General features: G+C 39.1%; 1 protein-coding gene across 1 annotated transcript; it reads right to left on the reverse strand.

Moving 5' to 3' along the window:
• Window positions 1–649: 649 nt before the first annotated feature.
• On the reverse strand, window positions 650–17717 carry SGK2 (serum/glucocorticoid regulated kinase 2). Its single transcript, XM_063297184.1, has 13 exons — window positions 17522–17717; window positions 16658–16715; window positions 16203–16252; window positions 15392–15449; window positions 10723–10806; window positions 9709–9840; window positions 8431–8543; window positions 6778–6814; window positions 5834–5920; window positions 5203–5298; window positions 3263–3418; window positions 1571–1660; window positions 650–822 (listed from the first exon to the last, which is right to left on the reverse strand). Exons 2-13 carry the CDS (start codon window positions 16691–16693, stop codon window positions 670–672), a joined length of 1092 nt encoding a protein of 363 aa, XP_063153254.1. The 5' UTR covers window positions 16694–16715; window positions 17522–17717; the 3' UTR covers window positions 650–669.
• Window positions 17718–22929: the final 5212 nt, after the last annotated feature.

Genomic DNA, 22929 nt, shown 5'->3' on the forward strand with positions numbered 1-22929 from the left:
GTGTACTGTATGATGGGATGGCTTGCTATTCCCACCAATTACATTTGCTGCAGTGCATTAAATACTAAAAAGAAATACCTGAAACTTGGCATAAAACCTGGAGGTGGTAACTAATTTGAGAAGAATGTACACAAGGCCATGCAAATTTCATAGAAGGACTAGCTATGGGGGTAAGGAGAGGTAGTTACAGCTTTTCTAGTCGCAAACATTTCATTTGGAAATCTCAAGGACATACACAATCACAGGCAAAGTGTGATCAAAAGATTAATGAGCCATAAAGTCTACAATAATGCAAGAAAATGGATTCAGCTAGTCTGAACTGGTAGTGCCCCAAACTTAAAACAACTGAATACAAAATAACTAGTTATCTATTAGAATACCCTAAATCTCCCTTAAGCATCTAGAGATTACCTGCATTCTTTTAGGACATAATCCATTTTGGTAAAAGGTTGTATCAGTAAATTTATTCATGCCTCTAGAAATAAAATTATTTTAACTACAGTGATTGGCAGTGCTCAGGAAGAACATTCACATTGTAAGTCTCTGTATCTCAAAGTTGAAAAGTTTGGTGCTTTTCCGGTTAGAAGATTAGTCAGTGTGTAATGTCTTCCTCTGATTTAAATAAAGAGCTAAAACTGGATTTCTCAAGCCTTGTTTACATGAGATGCTTTAATCTTCATCATTTGGTGCGTAGGAAAAACCTAGGAAAGCATCTGTTGCACTGGAACTGCTGGTAGCTAAATCAGGAGTTTGGACAATGGAGCTGGAGACAGTTTCCTGAGTGAATTCTGGGTCAAAATGTCGTAGATCAGCTGGCCCAGCCTTAAAAAAAACCAAAACCAAAAACTAATTATCATCTTTTGTTAAAGTTTCAGGCAATAACAACAATAAATAGTCATTCCTAAAGCCAGAGAGTGTAGAATGAGAGAAACCGAGCACATGTTTTGGGATTCTGCTGAATCCTACCAGTCTGCTAAACTGGAGTTTGAAATGCTGTTCTCCCTTATAGTGAGTTGAGTTTATGTTTAGATTATTGTAAGGAGGTGCTTTTTCTTTTTACATAAAACATTCTGAACTGAGCCAAACAATCTTGATCGCATACTATGTTTCTGTACTGACAGAGTACAGAAAGTGAGGAGAAAGTCCCTGGTTTTCTCGCCTGGGGTGTTCTCCCCAATTATTTTCCATTCACTGGTGGAGGGATAGAGGAAAGTAAGAGAGATTGCTATTAACTATTTATCATCTTCTAGTGTTAAGTACTTTTTTGAAGCATATATTTAGCACCATGTGCAATTAGATCCTTAATTAGTTCTAATAGTCAAACTGAGTAAACTGATTTCTCCAAGACATCCTTTGCCCCTCAACCATTTCCAGTCCTGCTTTGAATCCAAATTGCAGTATGCCAAGACAAAACTTAAACCATGTTGGATTGGCTCAATATTTCACATGCCGGGGAAGTCCATAACAAATGCAGATCCATAATCCCTGAAAAGCACCCAGAATGGTTAGCTTTTTCTAACATTTCTTCACAATTTCATGAAGATTGTCTACAGTATAATAAAGTACTTACCACTTTAGGATCAAATGGAGGAGTGATCTTCTTATTATACAAATCATCCCAGTTTATTGGAGCGAAGAACATATGGTTCTTTATTTCAAACTGCAAAAAGTAAAATAAAGCTCAGCAGCCATTTGCCTGAAGGATTTCCAAAACTGTATTGTGCACATATTTATCTTCACCTAGTTGCAGTGAACCAGTGATCTAAATTTATATAAATGGTTTCCTAAAACACCCTTGTCTATACAGTAGCTAATTGTACCCAAAGTGAACACAATTAAGCACTGGTATGAGCTCAGGCTCACCTACTCAGTAGCAATAAGAGCGGCAAGGGGTCAGTGTTCCTCTGCTCTTATTCGACCTGCAAAGTGGTTGGCTGCTCCAATGTGAACACCTTGCCGCTCTTATTGCTACTGAGTAGGCTCAAACCTGAACTCGTATCAGTGCATATTTGTGTTTAGTTTTGGTTATGCATCATTATTCTTTTCAGTTACTTCATCTCCCAGGTCATCAAAAAAACAGGCATTGGTCACTAGAGAAACCACAGAGGTGCCATCTATCTAGCACTCTATTTGTCTCTGTGTTGCAAAAATTTATGAGTGCTTGCAGTGCTTGCAGATTGTTGGGAAAATCCCCAATCACCCTCTGGATACTCAGAATCCATCAGGCTCCTGAGATGGACCATTTTTTGCAGAGGCCCAGGGAGGCTAAAATTCTCAGTCTGAGTAGAAAGTGATCTGACAAAGTAAAGACTAGATCAAGTGTGTGTCCATCTATGTGCATCAGAGTTGTAATTATCTGTGAGAAGTTTAGATTCACCATAGAGACTATGAACTCATGAGCTCTTTTAAGGAGGTTGAAATCACCAAAACCCATATATCTTGGAGACTCCCTCACCAGCCCTAAGATGAGAACTAGGAGCTCATGAAGGGCCACTGAGGCAATAGGCCTAGCTTGTTTCTGCAGCCCAGCGTAACATACAAGTACTTGGAACCAGTCAGCTCAGCTATCTCAGAATTCTTTAGGGATTTCTTAAACTTCTCCTTTTAACATAGCCCCAAATTATTTACCCTATAAGTGACACAACTTTCTGAACATACATTTAACTGTGTGCACATGCATGCTTAGAAAACTGCCAAACAGTATATTAACAATAATTTAAGAAGCAGCATGATGTACAGAATTGTGCTGAAAAGTAGTCAAAACTTTGAGATGCAAATGTACATGCAGAAGTACATTAAGTATGCGGTGGAAATGACCATTAGTTTTCATTGTTCAGTATACCCTATGCCCACCCTGAAAATTGAAGCAGCAAAATATAAAAGTTACCATCAACCTATTGAATAGATAGCCTACTCTAATCTACTCCCTGTACTGCTTACATCCCAAATCATCTAGTTATTACAGCTGCTACTACTAAATATTTATTAAGCAGGAAACAATATCCCTGCATTCCAAAATACAGAAATGATATTTTATAAAAGAAAAAGAAACTGTGCTGGATGAAAGTGAAGGTAGTAGAGATGACTTGATAAAGGAGTAGCACTGATGGGACAGAGCAGGTAACAGAAATAATTTTAAAAAGTAGCAGTGAAAACTCATACACACTGCTACAGATGTTAAAATACTGCTCTGCCAAGTAGGATAGAGTTTTTAGCAGGACAAGACGCCTGGGGTTCCAAAAATAAGGAGTTATCAACATACAAAATCAGTCTTGGCTCCAAGCCTCTTCTTTTGATCTTTATGAAGAAGTCCTTGTAGGATATCACAAGCTGCTATGGTCTTGGTTCCTTGAATCTGAAGTGGTTTGTGCAGGATATTATCATACATCTGAGACATATCCCGGCTGTAAAATGGAGGCTGACAGGAAAAACAGGAAAAAGTCAGTAGTACCAGAACTGTTCCTCTTAGGTTTGATGGAGAAGGATCTTGAGAAAAAATATGGGACTTTGCTTTTACTGTATATATGATTACAGCAGCAAGACTTTTATGTGCACAACGTTGGAAAGACTCACAAATACCCACAATGGAAGACTGGATTATTATATTAATGGATTTGGCACAAATGGCTAAATAAACAGCATTAGTAAGAGAAAATACTGTTTCTGGATTTATCTCTACTCGGCAACCACTTTTAGATTACTTGCTTGTGTTAGAAAAAAATGAAGTTTTGATTTGGGGTTTTAGTGATTAAATGGTTTGGTTTGATAGAAATAATGTTACTAAGGTTTAATTAATGGTAAGAGATTACATCTATAAATTTATCTATATTTGTATTGGAGGAAGTCAGAAGTCACTTTCTGTTTCTGTTTTCTATCTATTTACCCTTTTATTGTTTTTTTTCTTTAGTTTTATATTCTAACTTTTCTATACTTCTATTTTGTATTTTAACTATACTTTGAAAACTAATAAAGCTCTTTTTTTAAAAAAAGGAAAAGGTCAGTAGCATAAATTACAATCTACATACACATCATGTTTAGATAAAATGCAATTCATGCTGATTATGTTTTTATGAATTTGATGGGAGGATTATGTGCTATTGTGGGTTGCTTAAAATAAATTACTAAATGAACAATTCAAAAGTCAGGCTACCATATTTGGGCTGAAAAATGCAGGGCAACCACTAGATAGTAGCAAACTTATATAGGAAAACTGTAAACTCATTGCTGCTAGGTCCTCTGTATTTTTATAGCTCAGATTTGGGAACCTTAATGAATAACTAAGATAAGATTAATTAGTTCAGCTGTAATTGTGTGAACCAATCCAATCCTGCTTCTAAGCACACAATCATCAACATGCCTGGTATGCAGACAGACTTAATATGTAGAAGATCTCAGACCCACTTCAATTAATTGATCCACTGAGCACTTGCCAAATGATCTGAAGACACTGTTATCCAAATCACACCTATGCTGGAATATGGTAAACTCAGCTAATTCTACTAGCATACAGGAATAAGCAGCATGAGATAGGGTCCTGTTAACAGCATAAGGTAACGATTCTGCTAGAGCATTGTTTCTCAACCTCGGCAAGTTTAAGATGTATGTTCAACTCTGAAGTCCACGCATCTTAAACTTGCCAAGGTTGAGAAACAGTGTGTTAGAGAATTGAGTATCATACACATTCTTCCAACATTTGCCACTCTAATTAAACAGATTGATAAGCTTTGATATTGCCTGCAAAACTTGATACAGGTAGTCCTTGCTTAACGACCATTTGTTTAGCGACTGTCCAGAGCTACAACAGCACTGAAAAAAACGACTTACGACCGTTCCTCACACTTAAGTCAGTTGTAGTGTCCCACGGTCATGCAATCACCATTTTCGACCTTCCCAGCCAGCTTCCAATAAGCAAAATCAATAGGTGACCACGTGATTTGCTTAATGGCCATGTGGTTGCTTAACAATCATAATGATTTGCTTAACGACTGCCGCACAAATGGTCATAAAATTGGGTCTGGATTCGCTTAACGACCACATCATTTAGCAACCTAAATTCCAGTCCCAATTGTGGTCATTAAGCAAGGACTACCTGTAATGCTTCTTGTCCCTTTCTCCAAAGAAATCAGCTTGTTTACACATCAGGATGAAAAGCCACTCTCAGACCCCTTTAGCCTCAATTTCTAATCCAGAAGCAAAACTTACCAAGCCAAATAGCATTTCATAAAGGACAGCTCCCAGGCACCACCAGTCTACCGTTCGGTCATAAGGCTGTTTTTTAAGTACTTCTGGAGCCAAGTACTGTTAAAGGAGGTAGAAATTTTAATTATATTACCATATACACAAACATCTGACAAAGGATTGCAATTACTTCCCAAAAGCCAAATTTATTTTCTTTGTTGGAAGTAGTAAGAAAACATATGTATTTAAATGGTAATGATTCATTTATGCCAGTATTTCTTAAAGTGTGGTCTGATGACCCCAGGGGGTCCCCCCAAGACCCTCCCAGGTGTCCATGAAATCAAAATTATTTGCCAGATATTGAAGATATTTACAAAAATTTAAAACAATGTCACTCTTCTCATTATTATCTTTATTTGTTATAAAATACATGTTTTTTTCATGAAAAATATTTTATTTATATTAATATCTAATAGATTGAATATTGTTATTTTTTACATGATTCAATAAATAAATATTCTACATGTGTCAATTTTAATTTTTAATACAATAATATCAATAAATATAACCCATGCACACAAAAGCTCTTTTGGGGTCCTCCATAATTGTGGGAAGGGGCCTGAGAGCAAAAAGTTTAAGAAACACTGTATCTTACCTCTGGTGTGCCACAAAAGGTAGATGTTGTTCCTTCAGGCTCCATTCCTTCTTTGCAAAGTCCAAAATCTGTCAGAACAATGTGACCCTGAAAGATTAGGGAGAAATTTCAATCTTCTTGGTATATTTCAAAGTTTGTTACATAGGCTTCATATCTGATCTGATTGTCAAAGTCTGTTTCAACTATAAATTATTATATACAAGACCAGAATATTGAGTAATTATTAGGATTCTGGAAGCTTAGTAAAAGATGCTAAATATTGCAACCTAATTTTTTTACCTGGAATACAGATATGTCAGTCTGCACATGTCATACAATTTACAGACAAATTTTATTGTCTGTACTCACAGAGACAAGAACATAGTTATTTTTCTTTAGCACAGAATGTATTTTTTTCTAAAAAAAATAACGAAATCAAAACAGACATCAAAACAAACATGGTATTCTATTCTGGAGCTTGTAACATTTTCCTTTGTTCTTTTGGCAATATTTTTATCAGACGTAAACTGTGGCCATCTCCTGAACAGATAATTCCTCTGAAGATAATGGGAAAGACAATTATGTGGGTATAGATCTGTACAATGTTTGGACTGATTCCAGTTCTTCTGTTGTAATTTTAAACAAAATCCAGGTAAATGTGGATCCTGAGCAAAGGCCCATAAGCATAATGCTAGATGCTAGTTACTAAGAAGTAGCAACTGCACTGCAACTCAGAAGCAGTGCCTAGGAAAACACTGGGCTGCCATTTCACAAGTCATTTCTCACAAATGGCATGCTCTTACATACATCTCTCATACTTGACACAGCATGCAAATATTTTATATTTGGGTATTCAAAGTAAACTGCTGGAAGCAACAGGAGGTAGTTATTATAAATTATTAAATCTGATCTCTCTTCATAGTGACATTTCTAATTTCCCCTATGCACCAACTCCAATAACATACCTGGCAATCCAAAAGAATATTTTCAGGTTTCAAGTCCCTTTTTTAAAAAAGGAGAGAGAGGAATTGATGTTTATATCTTAGAACAGGGGCAGACAGAAGACAGATCCAGATCTCTGGCAGCAACACACAGATTCCCACTCAACCATCCCAAATATAGTGCTGGGACAAAGAAACCTTAAGGCAGTCCTCCTTAAGTCCAGCTTTCAAACTTCTGAATATATCCTTAACATATCCTTCCAATATGCTAGACTTCAGTTCCCATAGTTCCTAAGCATCATGGCCACATCATCTGAAGGGCACCAGGTCTGGGAAGACTATGTTAAAGGACTTATATCCTGAAGTCTCCAAACAAGAGGATTGGTAAGTTCCAAATTATCTTTTTCAACCAATGAATTCAGGTCACTCAGATCCCCATCTTGTGGTAAAGTGATAGTCCCTGTTGGAGCACACTTTGACACATGCTGCTTGCTTGCATTCAGCTTCTCCCACATTATATTTAGTTCTTCTATACGTACAAAAAAGACACCTGAAGAAGCAGTCATAATTTTAGGTGGGTCCTTGCTCTATTATTGAGTAGTAGAACCACTATGGAAACAAACCCTGGCTTGCAATGTCACAATGTAAATTTTCATAAAAATGGGATCTGATGAAATTCAGTCAATTTCATGAAATGCATGAAGTATTATTCTGACAGAGTATAGCTACATCTCGTAACTTGGGCACAGTGGGAAACAGTACAAAGATTGATCAAGAAAATAAAATTTCGAAGGCGCAGGAGGAAATGATTACTTTTATTTAGTGGCCATTCACAAAAGGCTTTTTGGGTCTGATACAGATATAAACGTCTTGCACTGATCAAAGAAACACTGAGTTTCTCCTTGGTTCCATTGTCAAACTGCTTTTCCTTTTAAAGAGTTTTTCCTTATATTCAATTGGAACCTGCCTCCCTGTAATATAAAACAATTATTCCATGCCTGAGCTGTAGGCTGATCCACAACTGGTCCTGACATTCTTTTATGTGACACCTCTTTATGGGCTTGAAGAGGTGTATCTATATTTATCCTCAATCATCTTTCTCAAGGGTAAACATACCCACAGCCAATTTCTCCAGCCTCTCTTTGGATGACCTAGTTTCCCCTCCTCTGATCATTAGAGACTCTAATTTACCTACAACATACTCTTTTGTGCGTGTGTGTGTGTGTGCCTTCAGGTCAGTGTTACCTCCTGGTGACTGCCTGGACAAGTCCCACAGTTTTCTTGGGAAGATTCTGGAAGTGGTTTGCCATTGCCTGCTTCCTAGGGCTGAGAGAGAGTGACTGGCCCAAGGTCAGCCACCTGCTTTCATGTCTAAGGGGGGGCCTAGAACTCCAGGTCTCCCAGGCTCTGGTCTGATGCCTTAACCACTACACCAAACTGCCTGTCTACAACACACTCTCAGATATCCAATATAAAACCACCTTGATGTGTCAGAGGATCTGGGGGGCTTTTCTAGGACAAATATTTTTCTAAATAAATGCCAAAATCTCAGAGAAACCAGTTCCATTTCATTTTGCTCACAGGCAGCCAAACCTCTCCATTCTCTTAATTCATATATGCGTAAGTTTTGCAGCAATCAGTAGGAGCCCTTTCTGCTCTGATTCCAACATAGTTTACCTGTAGATGATATTCAGTGAGTGGAGGTAGCCCACCGCACTGGCCATTTCAGCTGCATAGAAGCGAGCTCGAGGTTCACGGAAACAGCGTTCTCTTTGCAAGTGGAAGAATAACTAGGAACAGAGAGATAAAACCTCAGGGCAGGAGCACAACGTTTCAAAAGCCCTCACCAGCCACTCTTATTCAACAAAATCAAGGGATCTGAGTGGAACAGTATCATACCGACAGGGATTACCCATTGCACAAAAAGCCACAATGTTTTTAGCAGTTTTGTTTAGGCCTTCCCACTTGGAAAGTTGGACGAATTATTTCCCCTTCCCCCCACTTAAGGAATAGATTCTGTTTTTTATTAGTAATTGTTGATGTCTTGGGGAGTATCAATATTCACCTAAGGGAAGACTAGAACCTGGCTTTCTGTGTTCCTAGTCCAGCACTTTAACCACTATACCATACCGGCTCCCGTTTTAATGTATTCTTTATTAGTGTCAGGGTCAGCCTCGCTTCGCAATAAGACACAGACTCACTTAATGGGTATTAAGGATTTCTGGTTTATTGGAATGATAGCTGACAGAACGAAAAACGGGAACGGGGGTGGTGGTGTGGAGGTGCCCCTTTTATACCCTCTTGTATTGCCCTGGGCTTCCCCACCCTGCTTTGTCCCGATCCCTCTTGATGGGACCCTTGATGGCTGCCTGGGCGTTTTCCCGGTGTCTTCCTTTGTCTCCCAGCGTCGGTTGTGTCCTCCGGGGCACCAGGTGCGGCTTATCTCCGTCCCTCTGACGTCCTTCTTTTCAGCTGCCTATGGGTCCATGGGTGTGGGTGCTTTTGGGTGCTTGTGTTAATCCCTAGTTTGATTATCTCCTTCCTCTATTTCTTAATGATCATGATCCACGTTGTGAGGCTCTTTGTGCCTTGCAACGAGGTCATGACAATTAGGTGTTTTGCAGTTCTTTTCATTATAAACTGCTTCAAGATGCTCTGGTATAGGAAATGGTCTATACATGTTGTAAATAATGATGATGATAATAATGATAACTATTATTATTTGTGCAAACCTAGTTCATTGCCTGATTTTAACACAATTTCATAGAAAACTGTTTTGGTATTTTATAGTTTTAGTCTTCTGTCGAGGTTGACTCCGTTTTAACAACTGGCCCTGTGCTGAATCATTCATAGGAGTGAACGAGAAAATGCCAATTGTCAACGTAATTTAGGTTGGAAAAAAAATTCCACCCGTGATGCTAGGCTTTGTGAAAAAGAGCAGGAACAGATACTTGCCTCTCCTCCATTTACATAATCCAGTACAAAGTAGAGTTTCTCCTTGGTCTGGAAAGAATAGTGGAGCCCCACAAGGAAAGGATGTTTCACATTCTTCAGGAGCACATTGCGTTCTGCCATTATGTGGCTTTGCTATCAAGAGCCAAGAAGGACAAAAATGCAAGTATGCAGGTTAGGGTTTTTTTAAAAGAGGTACCAAAAAGAAGAACTACAGAAAGGGGGGGAGATTTGAATGAAGCATCCCTCAAATGTTTGGACTTGCTACTCTCCCATGTCACACAGCATCTTTAGCAGAGAGTGGGGGGGGGAGAGTTTTTTAAAAAGGGACTGTAGAAAGGGAGAAAAAGAGTTAATACTCCCTTTTGTGGCTTTTTTTTTTGCTATAAATTGAATGCGTTAAAGGAATCCACTGCAGATATATGAATGGTATGGCTCTCACACCAGGTATTGTGAGCAATCTGTAAGCTGTTTATAAGGTTCTCTATGCCTAACTCACTTTCCTCCATAGTGTCCTTTTTAATTGTCAGCCTCACCAATGAAGAAACAAAACGTAAGAAAAGCATAGTGGAAAGTGCATTCCTTCTGATATGGAGCTTTAAGAATGAGGGAAAGTCTGGTTTCCAGTGGTTGCAGATTTTTTTTTTTTTGGTTGCTTGCAATGTGCCATCACTGGATGGTAGCATGAAAGCATGAGGGATCATTCCAGTAGCAAATGCAGGGGTTTTCTTTTGCATGGTAGACTTCACTAAGGATAGAGTTCCTAATTGGATCAGAAGATGGTAGCATAAAATACTTCCTAAAGCTTATAAACTCTTCCCATGTACTGCTATTAAATTCTTGATAGAAATATACACACAAAAGCATACATTTTATATGTCTACCAACATGACTGCTGCATGTGCTGAAATATAATCGACATCTGTCATTTGATAAAAAAAAGATCATGCTACAGAGTAAGGCAGAAGTAGCAAAATATTCTGCACATAATGTAAACAAATTATTTTTCAAACTTACCTCTTTTTTCTTAAGGATGGACTTCTTCTGCAAAACTTTTATAGCATAGAACCTTCCATCAGACTTGTGTTTGGCCAAAAGAACCTGTAATAGAAATGAGACACCGAGGGAACTGAAGAAACTTCTACTACCTTTAACTATCACAGTTGGCTGGTTTTGGATGCACAATGCAAGCAACAACAAAAAAATCTACCTGATATACGTTAACAGCATAAGAAATATAAAATGCTAAAGGGTTTGTTTCTTCTAATCTCACTGTATCAAATCCAGACCTCTGTTCCAAGGGAAAAATTTGGGATGCAAAAATCAATACTTATTTGAAAATATTTTGAATTATAAGTAATCTAGAACAGTAGCAGTAGTCTATGACTGGCTCATCTCCATTTATAAGGTGCTTATTGCTTTCAATATCACAGGCTAAACTGAGACATTCATTTAAAAAAAGTAAAATGAACATATACTTTGGAATTTCTGAATGGAATTTAGAAAATGGGACTTTTAAAATGGAACCATGACTATGTCAGACCAAGGCCTTTGCACAACTTTACCTGGTAGGCCAGCTGTGCCCTTTCCTAGATCGGGAGGTCCTTCAGACAGTCTCTCATACCCTGATCACCTTGCAGCTTGACTACTGCAATGTGCTCTGCATGAGGCTACCCTTGAAGACCACCCAGAAGCTTCAACTGGTCCAGAATGCAGTGATACCAGCAGTGGTTGCCAGTATGGTTCTGTGTGCGATTCAAGGTGCTGGTCATTACCTATAAAGCCCTACATGGCATAGGGCCTGTTTACACCTCTTTCCCATAGTATCTGCTCAGCCAATCCAATCTGGCAGGGTAGGCATGCTCTGGGTTCCTTTGGTTAAACAATACCACCTATTGAGACCCCAGAAGCATGCTTTCTATGTATCAGTGCCTGCCCTCTGGAATAAGGTTCCCCCCAAGATCTGGATGGCTCTCACTCTACTGGTGTTTTGAAGGACCCTGAAGACCTGGCTCTTCGCCCAGGCCTTTGGTGATGTCCTGACAAGCAGGAACCACGCCGAGACGAGGAATAAGTCTCTAGTGTTTTATTACTGCTACAGTAGACAGAAAATCCTACCAAACTGAAGAAGCGTGAGAAAACCCATACAGATAAACCCCCAAAGTCAAGGCGGGTCTGTTCTGTGTCTCTTTGAATGACTGCTCAATTCCTCGCTCCTATGCATGCGTTTTCCCCCCTGGATAGGGGCCCCCTCCTGCTCACCATCAGTGCTCATGACAGGTGAGGGTGATTGAAGTTCCCTTCTGGGCAGCATGGGTTTGTTCTGCTATTTTTGCCATCTTTTGGTCCTTGTTTTTACTACTGTATTTTTTTTAATTTGTGAACTGCCCAGAGTTGCTGAGAGTAGGGCAGTATGAAATATTGAATAAATAAATAAGATGAGGATCATCTGATTCAAGTTCCCACTCACCCACAAAGTCAATGGGTGGGTCATGGGGCAGTCAATGTATCTCGGTTAAACCTACCTCACAGGTTGTTGTGAGGGTGGAATGGGAAGGAGAGAGAATCACTTATGACCCTAGGCTCACAAAAGAAAGGATAGGGTTTTTCAAATGCCAATTTAAATCATGTCAAATAGGTCTCTTCTTCACAGCCCCAATAATGCATTTTCCTCTCATCCTTGAAGAGAACATATGGATATAAATTATGCTGCCCCTACAGCCTATCTTACCACATCTCAGCAGCTAGGCCAGTAGGGTTGCTGCCCTTGCACTAATGTTGGGTCATATCAGGGCAGCAACTGGTGGATTGCTTGTTCTCTTTTCCCTTCCATATAGCATCACTGTCAGCCCCAGCAGATAGACCAAACCAGGAAATCAACTTCACGAGAAGACTAGAACTACCATAATAACAGAATCCTGCAAATCTGATTGTGCTGTACCTTCCCCACACCCTGCCTTTAATACTCCGGTACATCAGGGCAGCACCTGCCTGAGCAGCTTCTGAATATTATCTTGTTTCCCAAGGCTTAAAGAATGCTTCAACCCTCTTTGCCTTGGTAATGAGTCTTGCAGATTTCTGGCAAGGTCATCTTTCTTACTCTCTATAGTCACCTACCAGAGGGAAAAAACAACACAACTGCCCTATTGAATGTATGCCAGGGTGGGAGTGGGGGTTTAAACTTTAATTTCCATTATTTATTTAGCCTTAATCTTGATTACTTACAGCATGCTTCTTCTGACTGGGCTCTTGATCTCCCAGGAGATCAACAGTCCTATGAAAGTCGTAGACACTACTATATAGAGATGAAAAACTACAGTAATCTGGTAGACATTATAGGAGGAGAGCCGAGTTAGTCTATGATGGCAAAAAATCAGAAGTCTAGTAGCACCTTTTCTGACTACCAATTTTAATTAAAAGGCATAAGCTTTTGTGAGCTGCATCTGATGAAATGAACTGCAGCTCATGAAAGCTTATGCCATTTATTTATTGCTCACATTTATATGGCCGCCCATCTCATACAAGGTGACTCTGGGCGGCGTACAACAATGAGGTAAAAACTGAATAAATAAAAGCCATCATTATAAAAAGATAAAATTATTATTAAAAGATTATCACAAAATGATGAAATCACAAAATTATAAAATATACCAACCCTGCAGAGAGAGCAAGAGTGTCAGTCATAATGAAGCCATTGCAAAGACCCCCGACAATATATCCATATAGATCTCGAGGGACTTCCTAAATGATAGCAGGGAAGGAGCTAGCCTAATTTCAGGGGGGAGAATGTTTCACAAGGAGGGAACCACAGCAGATAAGGCCCGCTTCCTGGACCCACTAAGTGCAAGTCCCTGGCGAATTGAACCTGTAACATGCCTTCCCTGCTTGATCTAATAGGATGGGCTGATGTAATCGGGGAGAGGCGGTCCCTCAAATAACCTGGCCCCATGCCATGAAGGGCTTTAAAGGTCAAAACCAGCACCTTGAATTGGACCCAGAAGCAAACTGGCAGCCAGTGCAGCTTGCAAAGCAGAGATGGAATATGTGTTCTTCTAGGGGCACACATAACTGCCCCCAGCACCGCATTCTGTACCAGTTGAAGCTTCCGGATACTCTTCAAGAGCAGCCCCATGGAGAACGCATTACAGTAGTCCTATCTGGAGGTGACTAAGGCTTTTTAATACAATTTGTTAGTCAGAAAAGATGCTATAAGACTCCTGATAGTAATCTGGATGAACCCTAACTGGCAGCAGCAAAAAAATCATTTCAGTGGCATATTGATCTTCTGGGAGATCAATAGTACTCTGAGAAATAGAAGATTGAAATACCTAGGTCAAACATCACCACCACCCTGCCTGTCTGAGTTATTGGAAGAGCTGATTTGAAATACAGAGCAGAGGATCTCGAACCAGAGAGCTGTCAGTGTTATTGTGCCTACGGATCTTTCTTTCCTTTCATCCTTCTGAAGCCAATTTGAAAACAGAAATAGCCAAATAGAATTTGATCAAGCTGATCCTTCTTCCTCCTACTTACCATTCCACATTTCTCATGCATTTCCATATTTTACAATTTCTCTAGCACACAACATACATGCATACTTACAGATAGACGGATACTGTACGTACCAAGTAGCCAGATTCCTGGCTGACAAAATTATTGATCTCCTGAGAGTTTGATATTCCAGCATAAAGAGAAAAAGACCAGGCAGTAAAGCCAAAATAACCATGGAGGTGCAGTGCCCAAGAACTAGGCAGGGACTCTGCAGCAGATTGCTGGGGCAATAGGAACTGAGCTATGCACTGTCCATAATCACATCATCTCTAAAGCACTCAAAACTTTCCACATGGGAAGTTTTATGCTGGGAGAAGAAAGGAAATACCACTTCCAAACTGAAGCAACTAAAGATGGCTCTAGGCTACCTCAGTAGTGGTCTGTGGATGTGATGGAAGCAACGTAATAAGAACAAGTCACTCAAAAATGATTAGTAAGGCATCTACACACCATTACAAACAAGATATAAGGATGAGCCAAGAGATACATTTCTAGGCATTTCATTTTTTTTTATGTTTTACAGATATGTTCTCATCTGAATTCCCTCAATATTGTGGAAATTTGAAAGTTAGGAGTCCCAAATGGTGCTTTGTGCCTTGTTATATAGCTTCACTGAAATGCCAATCATCATAATCATTGGTAGCAGCAACGTCATTCCTTTTTTTGTAAATATGGGAGAAGCAAGGTTGGCTTAAGGCAATTTTCTATGAGAGGTGGAAGAATGAATTATATTTCTGCCTATTCACTCAAGTTATTTGTTACAACATTTATACACTGGCATATTCATACAACTCTAGGTGTTATAAGTTAAGCCTGGTTTAGTTATTTTAGTACTGAAGAAAAAAAAATTCTCAGAAGCACTTCTTACCCTGTTTTGCAGGGGAATAATTAATAGTAAGTATTTCTTATGGATAATTAATCAAGAAGTTGCTGCCTTTCACAGCATGCAAAATATATGGCCTAAGGGAGCCACCTCACTGTGACTTATGATTGGGCTAATCTGACTGGGAGAATAGCACCATAAGTGCAAATGCTAGAGTTGGGACATTAATTCCCAAAGGTCAAAAACCATGACTTAAAAATATTCAGATCAACAAGCAGTCAACAAGAAAACTTCCCAAACTAGGCTACTTACTTTTCCAAAGCTACCTTTGCCAATTATTTTTAGGAAGTCAAAATCAGTTGGCCTGGCACTGTTAGAAAAAAGAGACAAAATAAACACACCGAAGCTCTTGTTCTGAATCAGAACTTTTCCCCTCTACCTTCTAAGTCCACCATAATACATTTTTGCAGCCTGGATGATAAAATGGACCTATAAAGGCTGACAAGTTTAGAGTTATATTTTACTTTAATTTCTCTCCCTGTGTCCTTCACTCAATGAGGGAAGAGGGCATAATTAGGGGGTGCAGGACTCAAGGCACAATAACTCTTCCTTCTAACACCTCACAGTTTCTCACTTTCCCAGAATCTGCTGCTCTATTCTGGCAAATGGTTACTCCAACATGGGTGTTCCCCTGCCCAAAAGCAAACAAGGAACATCAGGATATACAGACTCACTCTACATTATCTTCACCCCTGTTTGAGGCTAGGATGCACAGTATGCTTTATTGTCTGTGAGCCATTACAGTGCAATCCTAAGGGAGAAAAATAATAATGAAACCCACTGCTAGGTTCCAGGTAACCCATTTGTAAAGCATTAACACAGTTAATCTTCCTTCAAGGCTGTAATTTTATTGTGCCAATATCCCTTTCCCATCACTGGGATGTGCTATATTCCCTGCACCTACTCCCTGTCCTGTCCTCCCAGTGAATTATAAGCAGTTTATAAAGAGGAGGTTTATACTGGAGCTTGAAATGACTAGCCTCAGTGGGACAAACTAAGAAAGTGGAAACAGCAATTTCTTCACACTCTATAGTACCGTGAATAGTTTTTTGTATGGTCTTACTTGGGATTAGCAGAAGGTCCAAGGTTGATACTGTCACTTGGTGATGAAGACTGTAGAAGAAAAGAAGAAGTCATGAAGTTGAGTAAGAATTATTTATACTTGGCTAATGCCACATCTATGAAAAACAAAACAAAACAAAAACCACACAACTGCAAGGGATGGTAGAGTACATTTGCAGAGAAACTTGTACCAGGAAAACCAGCAGTCTTCCCAACCTGGTGCTTTCCAGATGTGTTGGATCTCAGCTTCCATAATCATTAGCCACCCAACAATTCCAAACCCAATTTGGACAGACTGGCCTCTGGTGGATGAAGCTACAGAATTTACAGTCTTTCTCCCTGCAGATCTTAGACAGCTAAGAAACTTTTCCCCATCTTCTCTTTGTTCAAATTTGCCCCACCCTTATCTCCAATACATTTAACTAAGATCTCCAATACATTTAACTAAGGTCTTACCTGTCTATTATGCTCTGGGCTTCTGGAATGGTCCATTAAAACAGCTACTCTTTCAGCACTGGGTTAAAAAGACAATGATTAACTGTGAGAAGTGGAACAAAACTGAGACATTGAGACTCCACCATTACATCATAGATCTTATTTAAATACTGGGGGGTTAATTTGGCTGCCATAGTGAAGAAACAAAATGCAGAAGCTTCTTATTAAACCCATATTCCAACAAAGCCAGTATAGAGCTGTTATTTGTGATAACAGTTGGAATGGTATTCAGCTATTTCCTGTCCTAATTTAAGTCAGGATTAATTAAAACCTTGTTAACAAATTAATCTATTTTTTCCTGCTTCTCATCACAGAATAGTTAGAATTGTAGAAGTAATGTATTTTTATACACTTTTACAATTAAAGCTATAATTAGATCTTCCAATGTCTTTTCCGAAGTTTTCAGAACTACCTCTTTACTATTTCCCCACACAAAATCCACCTCCCCAAGCTGCAATTAGCCCTTAATAGATAGTCCTATTGTACATTTCTCCTCCTTGCTCTCTGTGAAGTTATTAGCAGACTACATAGAAAGAATGACATTTTGTAACAAGGAAGATTAACTGTGTATGTATCCTGCAAACTCTGATTCCTAACATTTTGGAGCGAAGTGGAACTAAACTCCCACAAACCAAACATGAGACATATTCAGATTTAAGACTTCCCACCCCTCTCAACAAAGACTGAAAAAATAACAATTTGGCAACTCCATGCTGGCATATTCCCTTATTTCTTAAAAGTTACAGCTCTGTAGAAGCACCATACAGCATTTCAAAGACCCCATACAGACCCCAAAGTTCAGTCTTACTTAGCTACTTTACTTACATCTGTCTGACCAAAAGCTCTCCTTAGAAGCAGAGTTGTGTAACAAAGCCATATTGAGCAACAAATCCGTTTGTGCAAGTGGTGGTTCCCTCTGCATCATGCCTGTGCCAGCCGGCTCAATTCACTGCTTATCCTTGTAGGAGGGCATCCTCAAGCTGAGTTTTAAAGGAACAGCACCCCATTGACAGAAAGAATCAGATACTCACCAGGAACACAGCCTGGAACCGGAAGCTTTGATGGTCTGTTCTAACCTCTCTCGGCCTTGTTTTATAAGATCTACAGGAAAGGGGGTGGGTAGGTGGTGGGGGAGGAATGGAAGTTAGCAAACTAAATAAATGCTTCGGCTGGCAGGGTGATCACAAGGAGTACACACAGAGGCACATTTGTTCTGAAGTGACCTTGCCCTTCTCATGAATCCACCCACAAGTCAAAATGACCAATCTTTATGAGAACCAAGAACAGACCTTTTTGCTCTAGGAAGGAGTTTCAAATCTTACTTAGAGAACAATGTAGAAACAAATTACGGAACCAGCAAGAGTCAATATCCTGTAAGCAACAGCCTCTAGCTTCCTTTTCCAAGGATGCTACCAGAATTTGCCTGCTTTTCTGAATGATATAGATCACACAGTAGAAGTGCCACTCCTGAATGCATCATACCTGGCACATACGCTGTGCCTCTCAGTCAAAGTTTCCCAAGCATTCTGTGAACACAAATGGAGCAATATAAGAACCTCCCCCACTTTTCTCTCAAAGGTGAGCAAGCCACTTGACGAACCAGTGGACAATTCCAAATCAGATGAATGTAATTCGGTACTGCTGGAGTAGATAGATTTTTCAGCCCCCTGTCAAGGTAAAGACAACTGACAATATAAACTGACATTAGAAATAAGCAAATCAACACAGTCTCGGTAATATAGTGTCATGTTTTAATAAAAAACAGCCATTTCCAGTTTGCTATGACCATCATGCGTGCCTGTTAGATGGTATCTTGAGTCTTCCATGCATGAATTTCGTCAAGGTTTGTTTTTGTTTTAAAGTTGGTTAGAACATAAGCAATAGACATCTAACCAAATAAGTACTGTCATAGCTGTTGATGATAGATAAATAGGGTGTGTGCAGAAACTCTCCAAAAGGATTTGGGAAATCGACTGGATCTCTGGAAATGGTCTGATCCAGTTTGGACTGCTTCTGAGTTAGTCCATTCTTGCTCTATAAATGGATCTTGAACAAGATACTCTAAATGTGCAGCCCTGTTTCCCCATTGTCTTACACGGCTGTTATGTTTGTTTTTTTTAAAAAGCAGAATAGGATGACCTTTACACAAAATCTAGACCTTTATGAGGGAATCAAGTGTGATAAATGTCATAGACATTGCTGGCTGGAAGTCTCATCACCCTCAGGGAAGTTGGTGACAGACATTTGCCTTCGGAGACACAGCTTTTGTCTCCCTGTGGTAGTTACAAATTTAAGTTAACAGTGCTGAACATAGAAGAAGGAAGAGGGGAAACATTCTTGCTCCTGCAGAGGAACAAAACAGACTTTTAAAACCTTCTCCTAATCCTATGTACAAGTATGCAATGAACCGTGAAGAAGAATTTGAAAAGTAACACAAAGAGGAACTTGAACTATCTTCTTAAAAATGTGATGATTGGCTGGTGGAACTGCCAATAAAGAATGGCAACATTGGGCACCTCCTCCCAGATTATACTGCAGCAGGAGGAAGGAATCAAGAGAGAGGGATTTGGAAATTGCATGTGGAAAGACAGGTCTAAGGGAGGCTCAGAGGCTAAACCTGGGAATACCCCCCTCCTCCAAAATCAGGAAGGCAATGTTGGGAATAATTTTAGTGCCAGTGTAGTCTAGTATTGATTCTGTAATATGTAGAAATAGGGGCACTTGTTTTTAAAAATCCTTTTTTAGCTATTTAGCAAAAGTCAAGTTGTTCCTTTGTTCCTGTGCTAACTACATATCTGTGCTATCCTGTATCTTGCCCACATTCCACTCAGTTATGTCTCTTTAAACACACACAAAAATCTAAACCCTTAAAGGGGTTTAGCAGTGGCAACAGAACAAAAGGATAATAAAGGAAAGACTACACAGCAAAAGATATTTCCCTTCAAGCCATAATAGGACCTGAAAATCTCCAGTTTGCATTATGCAGAATGCTGGAAATTTTGGTTTTTTGAGTTCAATAGAACTGCTCCAAACATGATTCTTGGTAAGAATACATCTAGATCTAACTCATAAAAAGTGCTATGAATCGTTACAAGAAATAAAAGCTTTCTTAAAGACCTTAAAGTACATCAGTTGTAGAATTCATGTTTAACAGAGTATGTCTCAACTGATAAGGACAGAAGACATATCATGTATACTTTGCTTGTCAATTTTGCATGTATCACTTGATAGAGTACTATTACTATTAGTGTTTGCATTACCATCATTTATGCAGACCTTTGATATTTGTAAAAAATTACCTTTGTTTTCTTAATCTTTCATTTGTTTGGCCATCTTTTCAACATTAATTTGGAATTACTGTACATTATTTAATTCAATTGGAATCAAATGTAAAAGAAAAGAAAAGAAAAGAAAAGAAAAGGGATTTTGAGAGATGTTCCAGGGGACTGCAGTCTACCAAGAAGAGCTGGGATTAAAAGAAAAAAGAACTATGCTTGATTTAATTTTACTAACATTTAAATTAAGTAAAACTAATATGGTTACTTCCCTGATATTTAAATATTTAAGAATTTCATCTTTCTGTCACATTGCAAATTCTAAGTCACTGGCAACTTTTCAATGGGCTTGGGGAAGCTGAGTTTGATGGATCCGTATGCTGTATGCAGGTAGTAATTGCTATGCTTTAAATTTGCACCACCACCACCCAAAAAACCCCCAATGCCATGAAAATGCCAGGTTCAGCAAGCTCTGTATATTTTGAGATTATGCTAGTTCTATAGCCCCCAATACATCTGATATCCAAGCAATTGTCTTCCTGGAAGTTCTCTTATAATTATTATGGGTACATTTTTTTAAAAAACAACCAGAAAGATACAGAATCATGGAGGTGAAAGAGTCTGTTTGGATTTCAAATCCAACCTCCTATCCTATAGGATACTGTTAGTAACACTGTCAGTCAGTGCAGAAAGGGTAGAGGGGGAAAATCCATGGAAATGTTCTGTTGCTAATGTTCTGCTGCACTGCTATGTAAAAAATAACAGATCTGTCTGTCATATCTCAAAATAATGATTTTGTCAGAATAGAACTAAACCAGGGATCAAATGCAATGAAAACAAATTACTCTAAATTACAATAGTATTATTTTGATTCTAGGCTCTAATTTTTCATGTTCATGGTACGAAGATGGGATTGCCCAAACTGTGGCTGACCTACACTTGAAATTTCAGAAACAAATTCATATGCTTGGCACCAGTGACAAGGAGAAGTCATCAGCAAGGAAGTAGCTGATCCATCTTAGTGGGATAAATTGGTGTCCAAGTATGTGCAGTAAATAACTAGCCATCTCCCCTGAAAGGAAATGCTGGGTCAAACTTTGTTTAGATGATCAGCATGAATCATTTGGAGGTAAAGGAAATAACATGACCCATGGCTGCATGCTGTGAGCATCATAAAAGCTGCAGAAGAATCATTTCTCATGAGTTACTGAACCTCATTTTCTCAGACTCCTCTAGTTCACATCCATCTTTATTAAGATTCCATCCGAACTTAAATTTTAAAATCACTCCTATCACCAATTATTCTCCTGTCATGCAGCTGCAATACACTTACCAATGTTTTCTTAGCCCAGTGTTTCTCAACCTTGGCAACTTCAACTCCCAGAATTCCCCAGCCAGCAGGGGGGTTGCCAAGGTTGAGAAACACTGCTTTAGCCAAACAAGAGTAATATAATTTTTTCTAGTGGACAAAGATCTTTAGAGTACATCCAATCCAGCTATTAATGAAGATGGACAATCTTTTTTTTTTGAGGGGGGTCATCCACATTCCTTCACTAATAATCTGGTGGGTGGGGCTGAACAAGCAGTGAATGGGCAAGAGCCAAAAGTGGGTGAGGACATCCATTCCCTCTTTTATCTCCTTTCCACTACCCCCTTCTCTGTTCAGGCTGCACCAAAGGATAGAGGTCTCCATTTGCAGTTTTTGAAATTAGGCCAAGAGCTGTGTAAAATTAGCCTGAGGATTGGGTGTAGCCCTAAAGAAATAACCTGGTTACTTCCTTCTTAGAATCTATTCAAAATAGTTATGATTTTCAGCACAGAATCAAGTCCATATAGCCTTTTTTTTTTGCAGGTTCATGAACTGGATGACAATGGGGGTGGACCTGTCTCACACCCTTCTGCCTAGTACTGCCAGCAAACATGTTGACACTGTCAGCAGGCTGTTGCTGAATAGTTCAGTCTCAAATATGCCATGACTCAGAAAGATTAGGAAGCAAGGCCTTATGGTCAGCCAAGACAAAGAAGCACAGGCTGTTCCGCAACATAATTAAATCACTGCAGACACTTGTAAAAAAGGGAATTCTAGATGATGGAAATACCTCTCTCATTAGCAGCTTGCTCACATAATCATGCCACCTATGTGATAGTTTGAAATTGCCCATCTAGAGCTCTGGCAAGAGAAAAAGTCTGTACCTGAAGCATTGTTGTTGAAGATTATCAACCTTTAACAACAATAAAAATTAAGAGCCTCTATACAGGCCTTCTGTGATTCTGAATGTAAAGGGAATCTATATTGTATTACACTTTGTGATATATTTAGGGTTATAGTGAAAATCAGGCAGTAACTCATTTTATAAATAAATCAGTGGCACTACTATCATCCCCATTCATTGTTTCATGTCATCCATGGGAAAAGAGGTTAGGATTTTCTTTTCCTTTTTGCACTATCCATAGTGGTAAGATCAAGATTGTTATTCCTATAACATAACTTTATTTATTCCAGAAAACCCCTCTCTCAGGCAACCCAGACTTTTAAAGGTCATCACGTTCTACAACTCCATGTTCAGTCAAGGAAGATTCAGTTCTGGTCTAGTTCTACTGAAGCTGAAGACAACCAAAGTTAGTTTCATTTCCCCTTCCTATTCTTTTCTCCTACCATATATTCCCTTTTTCATCTGTATTGTATTAGTCTCTCCATCAAGTTAAGGGCCTACAGAAATGCACTGTTTTCCATTCTTAGTACATGGTCTTCACTGTGAAGCAGACTTTTAATGCTCGAGATCTCCACTGGTTCCAGCTAACCCATGCCATCCCAGTGGCTTGCCACTGAGAAAAGCCTCTACAATCAAGAAGCGTTTTCTTTTGAAAAGTCCCTGTTTCCACAGCTCTAGGAGAAGTAACGATCTGTGCTTTCATGCTGTTGCTATGCTTTTGCCTTATTTTCTCCAACTTGCCACT

This window comes from Candoia aspera, chromosome 3 (assembly GCF_035149785.1).
Source record: "Candoia aspera isolate rCanAsp1 chromosome 3, rCanAsp1.hap2, whole genome shotgun sequence".
Classification (NCBI taxonomy): Eukaryota; Metazoa; Chordata; class Lepidosauria; order Squamata; family Boidae; genus Candoia; species Candoia aspera.